At 33.5% G+C, this 14,834-nt stretch overlaps 1 protein-coding gene across 1 annotated transcript in view; it reads left to right on the forward strand.

Annotated features, from left to right (window-relative positions):
• The first annotated feature begins 290 nt into the window (after positions 1-290).
• Positions 291-14,834, forward strand: part of LOC149803237 (lysosomal alpha-mannosidase-like) — a 99,534-nt gene continuing 84,990 nt past the window's right edge. Inside the window, exons 1-6 of the mRNA XM_089952879.1 lie at positions 291-707; positions 2,916-3,018; positions 5,897-6,070; positions 6,796-6,989; positions 12,652-12,760; positions 14,365-14,462. Coding sequence (XP_089809005.1) covers positions 615-707; positions 2,916-3,018; positions 5,897-6,070; positions 6,796-6,989; positions 12,652-12,760; positions 14,365-14,462 — 771 coding nt within the window. The 5' untranslated portion in view covers positions 291-614. The remainder of the gene's footprint in view (positions 708-2,915; positions 3,019-5,896; positions 6,071-6,795; positions 6,990-12,651; positions 12,761-14,364; positions 14,463-14,834) is intronic.

Genomic DNA, 14,834 nt, shown 5'->3' on the forward strand with positions numbered 1-14,834 from the left:
ACGCAAACATCTTCACTTTTCATAAGTCACTCTCAAAAGTACATAATAGCATAGTTGTGGCAATTTCAATAGTTTGAGTTTCTGTTTTGCGCAGAAATTTCTGGCGAACAATATGATTTTATTTTGTAAATGACTGCGCTAATATACACCAGAGGCATAATTTTGTCTTGCATAAAAAAGCTGCGAAGTTCCGAATGAAGTGGACGTTGATTCACTTGCCTGGTAACCTAACTTTTCTTAATCTATACCCTCTACAATTGAGAATCAGTAAACGGTAAAATTCAGTGGAACAGACTATTAAACTCACATGACTGATGACTATTCTATATTTTTGTCCTAGGTGGGGGGTTGCATAAACTTTGCCTAAAATACGTTAATATAGATTGATTTTTGTTTTGTGTACCTAAATTGACAAATAGAGTTAAACAAGTTTATATACAAATTTTCAAGTAACCCGACCTGTTGTGGTGAAATTGCAGATCTGGTAATTGAAAATTTAACCGTGTATTACCTATATAGGCTAAATGTAGAATCTCACATCTAGCCTTGAGATCCTAAGTCAACAGTGGAGGATATAAAAGGTGGCTTGCATTTCCAAAGTTCGCCGGTCAAAGATGTTCGGGATTTGTGCATTGGTTACAGCTTTAAGCATTGTAGTCTCAGCTAGACCAGGGATTCATAGCAGAGATACAGCCTGTGGCTACCAGGTCGGTATAAGAGTCTATAGCCGGTAGTATCGTTGATTAATTTACCTAACATGTACAAACCTGGTGGTACATGTATTATGTATTGATATAAACATGCATTAATGATATTGAAGTGGCAGTACTTGTAACTCTTACCATCATGCCGCTTGCACATTATCCTACAATAACTTAATACAAATCAGTATTAATTAAACGGATTAACGTCATTTGCATGCTTGCGTATGTTGTAAACATCGATACAAACATATGATCGTCAGCTTATAGTAGGAGAAAAGCTTGACATGCTTATCTGTTGTAGAATGTTTGCTAACATTAAATAAATAAAAATAGTTTAAAAACCGGAGATCAGATTTAGATTCCAGAAAATGAAGTACAGCCAATCAATATTATTATCACTGTTTTTTTACCAAACAAGCTCCGTCTCCAAAGATAGATAACTATTTGAAGAAAAAAATTCTTACCAGTCCATCCCTGCCACTGAAGATGGATATTTAAGTTGTTTTCTTTTCTTTCTTAACAACCGATCTGCTGCCTCTGAGATAGATAAATATTTAAAGATCTTTTCACACATATATTTGCTCCATTTATATTCAGGTATTTAAAATTTTTATTAAAATGATTGAGAACTGCTTTATTATTAGAGGTGTATGTAATAACACAAACATATATACAGATATTTGTAATTTCAGTTCAGGTATTACGATAGTATATCCTATTACTGCATCATTTAAAACACTTTTATTTCAGTGATGTCATCATATGTAGTTTCTGAATAACCTACATGTCATGAAGTTAACATAGTCATGAATATTACAAATTTGAAAAATACTTTATTCAGGATAAAGCCATTGTATGTACAAAGGTATGTGATACAATCCCATCCATACCATGTCCAATTAAATCCCCTTATTGTACTTTTGAGTCATAAAATCATGCAAAGCACATGATCAGTAAATTGTTAGTTTCGCAATTTAAACAATACAAATTGAATTGGTGACATGTATGTTGCTCTCTCTGATAAAACTGTTTTCAAAATGGGGGTGGGGGCATTAAGTTTGTATTGTTAAACTCACAAATTTGTTTTCAGTGTTTTTTTTTATAGATCCATGGTACAAAAGCAAAGTAATGAACCTCATGATCTCTTCAAATTCATTAAAGATGTTTTCTAAGCATGCATTTTTTATGCAATGAAAGTTTACCGGAGTTGCATTTAACTACAACTATAACTTTAAAAATAACATGTGAATATTATAAATAATAATTGTTGAATGGATTTACTACAACTTGGAGATATAAAGATCTTCATTAAATTTAAGAATTTAATGTTGAAATACTTTTATTAATTCTTGATTTTACATAATATTTTGTGACATTTTTAATTTTGATTTTATTTTGATACTATAATACTGATGGTCACTGCATTATTCAATTCCCAATTTAATAGGATGTTGTCTTAGAGCACTGTCATTTAGATGTCACCTCAGAAAAACCAGCACTTTGGCACTTTGGCAGTCCCATTTAGTAGAAATTACCAGATGTTGATTATTGATGCAGTAGGGGAAAAAATGAAAATGTTAGTACATTGTATAGTGAAAATATTTTAGGTTTATTTTCTAGGTATTAATGCCAAGTGTAATTGCCCAAATGTGTATATTGCATCATATTATGGAAACTATTGATGTAAAACCTGCTAAACAATAAAATTCTTTCAATAATTCTGTTATACATTTTAAAAGAAAAATTGGTTATAAAATTTGGAAAGATACTGCATCCCAAGTTACTGTTTCTACTATACATGCAAATTTTAATTGTTATTTAACTACAATAGCTGGTACTTTATTTTTGTTTTTATTGTTATTTAATTGATGACTGGTATTTTAATTTTAATTGTTATATTGTTATATAATCTATACTGACCAGTACTTTAATATTTGTTTTAATTGTTATTTAATCTATAATGACCAGTACTTTATTTTTTTAATTGTAATTGTTATTTAATTTATAATGGCCATTACTTTATATTTTATTTTTATTTGTTATTTAATCTATAATGACCAGTACTTTAGTTTTATTTAATTGTTATTTAATCTTTAATGTCAGGTATTTTGTTGTTTACTTTAATTGTTATTTAATCTGTAAAGACTGGTACTTTATTTTTTTATTTTAATTGTTATCTAATCTGTAATGACTGGTGCTTTATATTTATAGAGCTGTAACCCTGTCAAAGATGGCATGATCAACATCCATTTGGTACCTCATACACATGATGATGTTGGGTGGTTAAAAACAGTGGACCAGTATTTCTATGGAAGTAAGCTCCAATTCAAAACTCTCCTTAAGAATTACATATCTGAATATGATTAATAATACGATAATAATAAAAAAATCTGTGTTTTAGTTCTTTAATTCTTTCCATGATAAAAGTTGTGAATAGTTGTATGTTTAATTTCTCTGTTTTACAACCTGTGTAGAAATTCTTGAATTCAGAGAGTTATTTGTTTCACAGATGAAATATGCTTCTTGCCCAAAATATCCAAAATGACTTTTGCTAAGGTTAATAACTTTGCCTTATTTTGACTGTAAAATCTTGTACATCATGGTTTCTGTGGCATGGATGCATACAGTGTTTTATCATGCATCAAATACGCAGATATTTCTGATTGGACGCACAAAAATATTTGCCGGTTAGTAAATGGACGTACCCCAATGTATTTTACTCATTAACAAAAACAAAGGTTCGGTCTAAAAATCGTCGCCGGTAGATAAATGGATGCACTTCAGTAATGTATTATGTTTTGTTGATTAAAACAAAATTAATATTTGGTCTAACTACTTTAATGGCAAGATTACAACTCTCTCAAATGGAAAACATGCGCACATCAGTTTCCTATGCTAATGTTATCATAACACATAGGGTTAAAACTGAGTGTGGAGCCTGGAGCTGACCTTATGTGACCTGTAACTGCCCCATCATTTGTAGCAACAGGATGTTAGAACCATATAATCACCACACACAAGAAAGAGGAGGAAAATAAACATGTGATTTCAAAGTGATTCTCATGAGAAGCTATTATTTTATGCGCACCTTTTCACACAATGAAGCAACAATTTCTATTCTCTAAATTTTATTCCTTGCATTGTTCCAATATACTGTCAGCATTCAAATGAAAATGGCATCCAAGGCATTAAAATAGATCCAAAACAAATGAAATTATCTTTTGGACTGCTTTTATGACCGACTGATGATAATAGTATTCAGAGGTCTTGCTAGGATTTTAAAACTAGGAGTCCAGGACTCCTATTTTGAAAAAAAAAACAACAGGAGTCCCACCTTCAAAAGTTGCAGTTCTCTACCAGAAGCATATTGGGCATACCTGAATTGGCTACATTTCCAGATGAGTAGAACCAGTGGTTGCCACTGAGTTTAATTTTCTTGCTTCTTTACACCACTGACATAGCTCTTGTTTGTCAATTAAAGTGAGAGTGAATTATATCAGGCCAAGGAAACATCTTACTCCATGCCCTAAGCTAAGCGTTCCATGTGAAATATCAGTTCTAGCAACTTTTAGAACTCTGTTGAATCTCATTACAATCTTCACCAATTTGCCCCAAAATACTTATCTAAATTTGCAAACAGCATTTTGTCTAACTCTCAACATGTCATGATTTCAAGGTCACACCACTGCTTATTCGGCTACACTTGGAAATGAACACAATAATGAAAGGTAAAGTTGTTCATTTGATGTACTTTTACACAAAAGTACATGACTGGGTTGAAATGCCTCTGAATTCAGCCACTGTAAATATCAGCACATTTTCCCACCACTCAGCGGCTACTAAAGTCTTTGAACTTGCCGCCAAGCTATTGGGTCATGTTTCAGATGTACTCTTACAACGACAACATGTACAACTGAGGGTCTTTCAGCCACTGAATTTTCTCATTATAAAAATCAGTACAGCTAACTGATCATTTGATCAACACATTTACTCACTCATCAGATGGTTGAAGCAGGATTAGCAAGTCAATGAATTTGCTGTTCGGCAAATGTGTGCATGCATAGGACTTCTGTATAAGTGATTTTCTGCGTCCCAGGTAAGCAAATTGTGTCCAAATATGCGTGATTAAGCGTTTCCAAGATCTCTGGTATTGTTATTGAACCGGTGGAGCCTTCATCATCCAAAGATGAGGTAATGGTTACTTAAAACGTAGTTCATGCAGTAATGGTTCAAAACACAGCTGGGAACGTTTTCAAAAAGAAGTTAAGTCGAGTGAAGAATGTGACAGTTAAGATGCCTTTATATTTTGTCATATGTGTACAAAGGCTAATAAAACCACCATGACCAAATGTGCAAAAAACAATAACTTCCAGAAACATTCTTCCAAACAAGACATTGCAGTGAAATTGCGACTTAAGTGTGTACATTGGCTGAGTGTAGAAGACATCCCTTGTTTTAAAATACAAATATCTTCTTAATTTAATACACAACTTACCGGTAGTAGCTGAAGAAATTGATGTCATTGGCATTTTGAAGAATTCTGCAATCAGTATGACTTGGCTACTACCTTTTAGATTTACTGGAGCGCCTATCAAATGTTGTTGAGGATAGTCTTATATGTGACGTGCAAAACTTGTCATTTGTGGCAGCAATGGCAGATGAAAGCACTGACACAGCTAACAACAAACGCCTTGTCATATATGCTCAGATTATGTTTGATGACATGAAACCTTCAACAAGATTTTTAACACCTATATAATGTTCAGATGCTTCTGGCATGTGAATTGCCTTATTGGCTTTAGTCATATTATAACTAATACTTTCATTGTGTATTTAAACAATGTAATTATATTTTGAAAACTACTGAAAACTGATCATTGGCTAGAATAAGACTCGTGGATTTAGATTTTTACTCACTGTTTTTTGCCTTGATGAGTCAAATGACTTTTATGAAGCCATTTGTAGATAAAACACTGTTCATATTGCTGTTGCTGTGTTAAATGACTCATAATGAGTAGAAACCGACAGTCTACAATGAATCCACGACATTGGTATATCACCACTGAGGTTTCTTCATTATATTTTTGGTTGTTAAATCCCTAACTAAGCAGTGCAATAAAAATTATATAAAGACCAATCAAACCCATTTATATTCATGGCTTGTGCAATCATGCAAACATTTCTATTTCCAGGCAGAAATGACATTCAGAATGCAGGAGTACAGTACATCCTTGACTCTGTTATACCTGAGCTGCGGAATGACCCATCCAAACGCTTCATTTATGTGGAAATTGCATTCTTTGCCAGGTGGTGGAGGGAATTAAGTGACAGTATGCGACATGTTGTCAAGGGGCTTGTAAACAAGGGTATGATGTAGTATAAACTTGATCTTATTGGATTTGTGCTCTTTGGTAATAAGTTAGAAATGTCTCAATTCAGATCATCTGTCATCCAAAAATTGCATGATAAATATGGTTAAGTTTCAAAAAGTGAGAAGACCAAATATGGTGTATTTATTGCAAAATAATGAGCTTAATGCTCCATTTAAAAAAGAACTATTGAGAATCCAACCATGGTTTTTTATGTCCATGTTTTGCTCTGATCTTTCTTAACCTTTATTCTTTTTGAGGCATCAGCACATTTTCCACATACAGCATGTTTTTTTACTTCAAAATAAAATAAATTAGATGTCCATTTGAAATTAAAATGTCCCCGCTTTATTTCAATTTTTCCAAACCATATTGACGGGATTGAATTGCTTATTTGTTAACTGTGATGACAGAGGGTAAGGAATTCTTTTTTGGCATGTTCATCCTTTTGTTTTCACATTTGTTCATTAATCTTCAGCTGTAATATACTTTTTTGACTCGACAGATTTCAGAGATTTAAAGAAAGCACTGCATCAGGGCATTTGTGGATTAAAGATTTGAAAAACATGAATATTTACACTAGTTTCTTATTGTTTAGATTCTAGTATAAATTTCTGTGTCAACAAAGTAAATAAACAAAATGCAAATATATATATATATATATATATATATATATATATATATATATATATATATATATATATATATATATATATATATAGGTCAGTTGGAGTTTATCCTTGGTGGATGGTGTATGAATGATGAAGCCTCCACACACTACAATGCCATCATTGATCAGCACTCACTGGGATTTGAGTTCCTGAGGCAGAATTTTGGGGACTGTGGCAGGCCTCGGATTGGCTGGCAGATTGATCCCTTTGGACACTCCAGGGAACTGGCTTCTTTGTTTGCTCAGGTGGGGATTTCAATTTCATAGTGTCAGAAATTTAATATAAATGAGATTTGTTAATGAGCAGGAGAACACAATATATCATTGCTTCCATGGCACAGTATTATTTTCATACCATAATAACAAACCCTGAAAAGTTGGCCACAATGACCAATTTTTGGTGAAGGACACATTTATCTTAACATGCATCCCATTTAAAACTTTGGATGCAATAGCTGACAAGATATTGCAATGAAAGACTGAACATACTTTTGCAAACTTTAATAAATCCAAGATGGTGGGTCACAGTGACCTGTTTGTGCTGTGCAACATATCTTTCATGCATTCCAAGTTATGTATTAATCATGTATTGCAATAAAATGTACAGCCTGGACAGGAAGGATGTATGAATTTTGTGAACAAATTAAATTATATCCTTTTTCTATGGCAGAGGCATAAAGTGGCTCTTGATGTGTACATTTATTACCAGAAAGCTATTTACCATGCATAATGTTGAGTTTTGACAAAACTGACCCTATAACAGTCACAAGGCTTAACATTAGGCTTTGTTTCCTGAAGAACTGTATGAAGAAACCACCCATGTTATGCAAGAAGCAATTGAAACAAATCTTAGATTCAGCACAATTTTATCTAGGCCTTGAACTGGAGGGAATTATCAATACAGAATCAAAATCTTCCCACAGATTTTAGATAGATATATTGCAATGTCCAGTAGGTTATCTGATAACATTGAGTACACTTGTCAAATTGAATGAACTAGATGATAAGGTGATGTGTAAAGAACAGTGTTTCTTGTACCTGAGTGCAAGATAACTTATGATGTCTTCTAGTTTCGTTGATGTTCTTAATGTCGTGTCCATACCAGTTCCTGTGATAAGGTCCATTTTGCATTGTATTATCTACTGACGTATACATGTTTGTTCATTACACCTAAATAACTTAGACCTATTTTACCTACAACTGGTAAAGCTGTCATGTGGATACTTCTTTCCACAAGTAACTTAAACATACAAGCACCAACACATATAAAAATTGGTATATAATTACATCTCAAAGAAAGTAACTTTACCGTATGAAAGCTAGATCAGTGTGACCTTATTTTCGGACATGAATTACTTTTGAATATTCAGCAGTTTGTTCATTACACACAATATTATGGGCCATTGCAATAACACTCTTGAAACTAGATATGGTGAATAAGAGCCATATCAACACTAATTCAGTGTGACCATATTATCACTAATGGATTTTGGTTTTAGTTAATTACTGCCTTGATACCTAAGACCTTGTTTCACCTAGATTGATGAAAATTGCAGTGGGGACATATATCAACATGGGTATTTCTACAGTGTAATAATTAGTCATTGTGACTTATTTTTTTTGCACTTCAGTCACTTTTGTTTTCAATTATTTCTTGCACCCTCAATATCTTGGACCATTTTTTACTTGTATTAGTATGTTAGTGCATCTCAGGGAGAGTAACTCAACCATGCCAAATATAGTTCAGTGTGACCTTATGTATAAGCCTGAGTGACTTTTGTATTTTCCTCTTAACCAGCCTATATATATTGTTAGGGTTTGTACAGCTTTGAAAAATCTTGAATCTGAAGGATTGCCTTGAAAGCTCCTTGAATATCAAAAAAAGTTTGTTCATTCTTGAAAGTCATTGAATTTGTCCAGAAAAACTCTTTGAATCTATCAGAGAGAATACAAAATATTAAAACTAAAAATATATAATGATCTTTAAATTTAAGATTTATTTATATATTGTTCCAAATAATTTATAAATCAGAATAAAATAGGATGGATCAAATTGCATGTGATACCTGGTAGTTACCATATGGAGTTGTTGTGTGCTAATAACATCTGCAAATTTAGTAATGAATGTGATCAGACTAACAATAATCTGAGTTAACAGTTCAAAATGGGTCATCTTTTTGTATAAAAAAATATATTCCTTGACAACGTTTGGAAGTCCTTGAAAAATTCTCTCCATGGCTGTATGAGTCATATTGTCAGATAGTCCAGTTGTGCTTCTTTTGGCAATGGGATTTGTGTCTACAAGCAAGTACCTTGTTTTTTTCTTCTTGCCTGCTTATATAGAAAAACATTACTTTTCTTTGTCCACTTAGATGTTAGCATGACAAGCAGATAGGGGCCCTGAGTGGCAGAGTGGTCTAAAGCGCTGTCCGTTATGGATCACTGCCATCTCACCTCTGTCTGCGTGGGTTCGAGTCTTTGGTGAAGGACACATTTATCTTAACATGCATCCCATTTAAAACTTTGGATGCAGTAGCTGACAAGATATTGCAATGAAAGACTGAACATACTTTTGCAAACTTTAATAAATCCAAGATGGTGGGTCACAGTGACCTGTTTGTGCTGTGCAACATATCTTACATGCATTCCAAATTATGTATTAATCATGTATTGCAATAAAATGTACAGCCTGGACAGGAAGGATGTATGAATTTTGTGAACAAATTAAATTATATCCTTTTTCTATGGCAGAGGCATAAAATGGCTCTTGATGTGTACATTTATTACCAGAAAGCTATTTACCATGCATAATGTTGAGTTTTGGCAAAACTGACCCTATAACAGTCACAAGGCTTAACATTAGGCTTTGTTTCCTGAAGAACTGTATGAAGAAACCACCCATGTTATGCAAGAAGCAATTGAAACAAATCTTAGATTCAGCACAATTTTATCTAGGCCTTGAACTAGAGGGAATTATCAATACAGAATCAAAATCTTCCCACAGATTTTAGATAGATATGTTGCAATGTCCAGTAGGTTATCTGATAACATTGAGTACACTTGTCAAATTGAATGAACTAGATGATAAGGTGATGTGTAAAGAACAGTGTTTCTTGTACCTGAGTGCAAGATAACTTATGATGTCTTCTAGTTTCATTGATGTTCTTAATGTCGTGTCCATACCAGTTCCTGTGATAAGGTCCATTCTGCATTGTATTATCTACTGACGTATACATGTTTGTTCATTACACCTAAATAACTTAGACCTATTTTACCTACAACTGGTAAAGCTGTCATGTGGATACTTCTTTCCACAAGTAACTTAAACATACAAGCACCAACACATATAAAAATTGGTATATAATTACATCTCAAAGAAAGTAACTTTACCGTATGAAAGCTAGATCAGTGTGACCTTATTTTCGGACATGAATTACTTTTGAATATTCAGCAGTTTGTTCATTACACACAATATTATGGGCCATTGCAATAACACTCTTGAAACTAGATATGGTGAATAAGAGCCATATCAACACTAATTCAGTGTGACCATATTATCACTAATGGATTTTGGTTTTAGTTAATTACTGCCTTGATACCTAAGACCTTGTTTCATCTTGATTGATGAAAATTGCAGTGGGGACATATATCAACATGGGTATTTCTACAGTGTAATAATTAGTCATTGTGACTTATTTTTTTGCACTTCAGTCACTTTTGTTTTCAATTATTTCTTGCACCCTCAATATCTTGGACCATTTTTTACTTGTATTAGTATGTTAGTGCATCTCAGGGAGAGTAACTCAACCATGCCAAATATAGTTCAGTGTGACCTTATGTATAAGCCTGAGTGACTTTTGTATTTTCCTCTTAACCAGCCTATATATTGTTAGGGATTGTACAGCTTTGAAAAATCTTGAATCTGAAGGATTGCCTTGAAAGCTCCTTGAATATCAAAAAAAGTTTGTTCATTCTTGAAAGTCATTGAATTTGTCCAGAAAAACTCTTTGAATCTATCAGAGAGAATACAAAATATTAAAACTAAAAATATATAATGATCTTTAAATTTAAGATTTATTTATATATTGTTCCAAATAATTTATAAATCAGAATAAAATAGGATGGATCAAATTGCATGTGATACCTGGTAGTTACCATATGGAGTTGTTGTGTGCTAATAACATCTGCAAATTTAGTAATGAATGTGATCAGACTAACAATAATCTGAGTTAACAGTTCAAAATGGGTCATCTTTTTGTATAAAAAAATATATTCCTTGACAACGTTTGGAAGTCCTTGAAAAATTCTCTCCATGGCTGTATGAGTCATATTGTCAGATAGTCCAGTTGTGCTTCTTTTGGCAATGGGATTTGTGTCTACAAGCAAGTACCTTGTTTTTTTCTTCTTGCCTGCTTATATAGAAAAACATTACTTTTCTTTGTCCACTTAGATGTTAGCATGACAAGCAGATAGGGGCCCTGAATGGCCGAGTGGTCTAAAGTGCTGTCCGTTACGGATCACTGCCATCTCACCTCTGTCTGCGTGGGTTCGAGTCTCGGATTCAGCCAATGTGGGTATGTGAGAAAGCTTGCCAGTAGCTTCTCGTGGGTCGGTGGTTCTTTCCGGGGTTTTCCCGGGTTCTTCCTCCACCATTAATACTGGCCGCCATGTATAGCCTATCGTGTGCTGAAAAATGGCGTTAAACCCTACAACAACAACAACGACAAGCAGATAAGTGGATTTTTCAAAATCTGTGTTACTGCATGTAAGATATTCACATGCAATTTAGTTTTGCATTTTTTTGAAAATGAAGAAATCACAAATTTAACCAAGCTAAAATTGTTCAGATCTATAATTGGTACACAGAGTGATGCCCTCCTGTCCACATAAGTTTTGATTAAAGTTTATTCTTATTAATTGTGTTCAGTTAATGGACTTCATTTGAGGTAATGAAACAAATGAATTTATCACAAGAAGATATTGGCAAGCTTTCTCACATATCCACATTAGCCAAGCCAGAGACTCAAACCCATGCAGACAGAAGTGAAATGGCAGTGATCCAGAATGGTGAGCACTTTAGACCACTTGGCCACTCAGGGCCCCCAACAAATAACAGAGATGTGGTGAGGTATTTTTCATGAATAGGATACACTTACCTGATCCATTTGTAGCTCCAGAATGTTAAACTTTGACCAGAGTTCATGCCTGCCAGTGTCCACTATCAGTGGAAAGCATTCTTGTTGAATATATTAACTTCCACAAAGTGAGACAGAAGTTTCCTAATGTCAGCTCAATTATGGAATTTTATGATGATGGTCCATCAGAGTCTTCTGGTGTGTAATGTGGTTTATATAACAAATTTGAAAGATTTTACATTTTTTTATTTATCTTTCATTTTATATACATTTTAAATCATTCAGACAGCTTTGCATTTTATCTTGCATATTTATTCAGAAGGGTTTATCTTTAGTATTTGGGTCTATTGCACTTTATGCATTTCATTAGGAATAATCAGTAGAGTTACAAACAACATGGCATATATTGATCAATGCAGTTTGATCGCAATAATCAGTAGAACAAGCAACATGGCAGATCAGTGTCTAAACAGCTTGTATTTGGACTAGTATATGACTATATATGGTGGTCTGTACAGTACAATATCAGTTATCCAAAGTCAGTTTATCGAGTTTGTTTGAACCACATGCCTGCTTTGGAGCATACAGACTTTGTACAACACAAATGAACTCATTTGATCTTCCATTTATTAAGATTTTGTGTTTATTTCCTTTGAAGAGTTTGTATCATTAAGGTTATATTGTGTTTATTTAACTGAGTAGTACTCAGAAACTTGCCAGTAAACTACACAAAAAAGTTGTTTGGTTCATATCCGATAATCTGCATTTTTCAGTTTGGATTTGATGGATATTTCTTTGGCCGCCTTGACTATCAAGATAAAGCCACCCGGGAGACTAATGCAACAATGGAAATGCTGTGGGAGGCCAGTCCAAACAATCTGGGTAAAGTATCAACTCTGTACCTTTTTTTGAGATTAATAGAAGAAGACAACAGTATAAAAATATGTCCAATGACTATCCCAATGTTAAGACCACCCCACAAAATCAAACCAAGCAACCTAATCTTTTCCTTTTATTATCCAGTAGAGCTCATTTACTAAGACTGGTAATGGAGCCAATATTATTATCAAGCCATACTCATGTTCTTATTTATGAGAGTTTACTGTGTATAGCATGTCATAGGCTACAGAGCAAAAGTAGAGTCACCACTGCATTGAATCACCTACTCTTCACAATGTTTTTTCTCTGCTGGTCTTAAATCAGAAGTGCTTAGGGCTTTTTCATTAAAACATACATGGGACCCTGTGGAAGGCAGTTTTGAAATTGGGTAGCCACCCTGAGATGTGATTAAGGCCTTTCAGGACCCACCACTGACAGACTTTATTGACCAATAAAATCACCCACCAATAGAATTTTTGGGGATATATATATATATATATATATATATATATATATATATATATATATATATATATATATATAATATATATACATGGTCTTATTGACATTGGGGTTTCATTGCAAGTCTTCTTGTCTAGTTCATACTAAAAATGGTGCTACTTTGCACATCTGGTAATGCTGGTTACATATTCACCTTGTTATAAATTGACATCATTTACTCATATTACCTGTAGTGTACTGGCATATTACATTTGGACTCATCAGAGTGATGCTAATGCTGATCCGTGTCTTCTACTGTTTGAACTATGTTGCTCTGCTTATATCAATTTATACAAAATAACACTCAAAGCTAAAACATGTTGACCTGATTTAGTAGATAAAGCAAATAAAGACTTGTTCTATAATCTTTTGTCCTCTAATTTGAGGAGAAGAATGAGCTGTTGGCTAAGAAGATAATTGTTTTATTGTTTGGTCTGATAAAAGCCTATTCAGTAGTAACCTCCATTCATCCTTATAATCTTCATCTTGTATTTCCAATTCTGGTTGTAGTAAAATTGTAATGATTGTTTCAAAGTGTTTTTGTCCATTATTACCATCTTGTTTATCCTCAATCATGTGTACATTCTTTTATTTTGCAATTCACTTATTTGTATATCTTTTCTTACATCTATTTCTTGTTCATTCTTTTATTCATTCATTTTATTCTTATGTGTACTCTTTTACTTACCAACTTATATGTACCTGCCTCTGATTGGTCATTCATTTCATTGTGTATTTCCTTTAATTATGAGACTGACTCTGGGAAATCAAAAACAAATTGAATTAGATTGTTCATGGCAATCTCAAAAGTAGTTATTTCGAAGAAAAAATGTCAGAAAAATCTCTAGGCACATAGTTATAATTAAATTGATAAAGCTATGGTGGATGAATTCCAGAAGATTATTTGAATTTTGATCAAGCAAAATAATATTCCATAATTGAAATCTTTTCATGCATTAGCGTTTTCCGAAATGTCAGAATTGACATCCAAAGATAGACAAGCAACAAAATCCATGTATTATAATGAACAATTCTGCATTGATTATCCAGTATGTCTATTGTTGTGTTCACAGAGTGTTATCAGATATTTATTATTAACCCTGTAGGGCAGGCAGCTGAGTTGTTTACTGGTGTACTGCAGAATGGTTATGGCCCACCTGATGGTTTCTGCTTTGATCAGTTCTGCAATGATGATCCGATAATGGCAAGTATTTTATGTCTACATAAAATTATATATACATGTTATATTAACATTTATACAGATATAGTGTGATTGGCAATTTATGTTCATTGGTATATTCTTCCATCTGTGTATGTTGTGCATGTGTCTGTCCGTGAGTGTTTGTAACCTGAACTCTGTTTACACTGATTTCTGTGAGTTCTTGTAATCCAGTCTTTCTATGAACATGTGCACAGCATGGTCAAGTATGAGAGCACAGACTCAGAGGCCTTTGTTATAAATAGTGGAGTTTAGCAGGGTCTTATTCTTGCCTCTACCCTGTTTAGGACCTTCCTCTCTATCCAACTGAAACATGATTTTGGCCTGTCAACCAAGGGAGTCTCAGGGATGGTCCTG

Source organism: Sinohyriopsis cumingii, chromosome 3 (assembly GCF_028554795.1).
Source record: "Sinohyriopsis cumingii isolate HCF-2022 chromosome 3, ASM2855479v2, whole genome shotgun sequence".
NCBI classification, from domain to species: Eukaryota; Metazoa; Mollusca; class Bivalvia; order Unionida; family Unionidae; genus Sinohyriopsis; species Sinohyriopsis cumingii.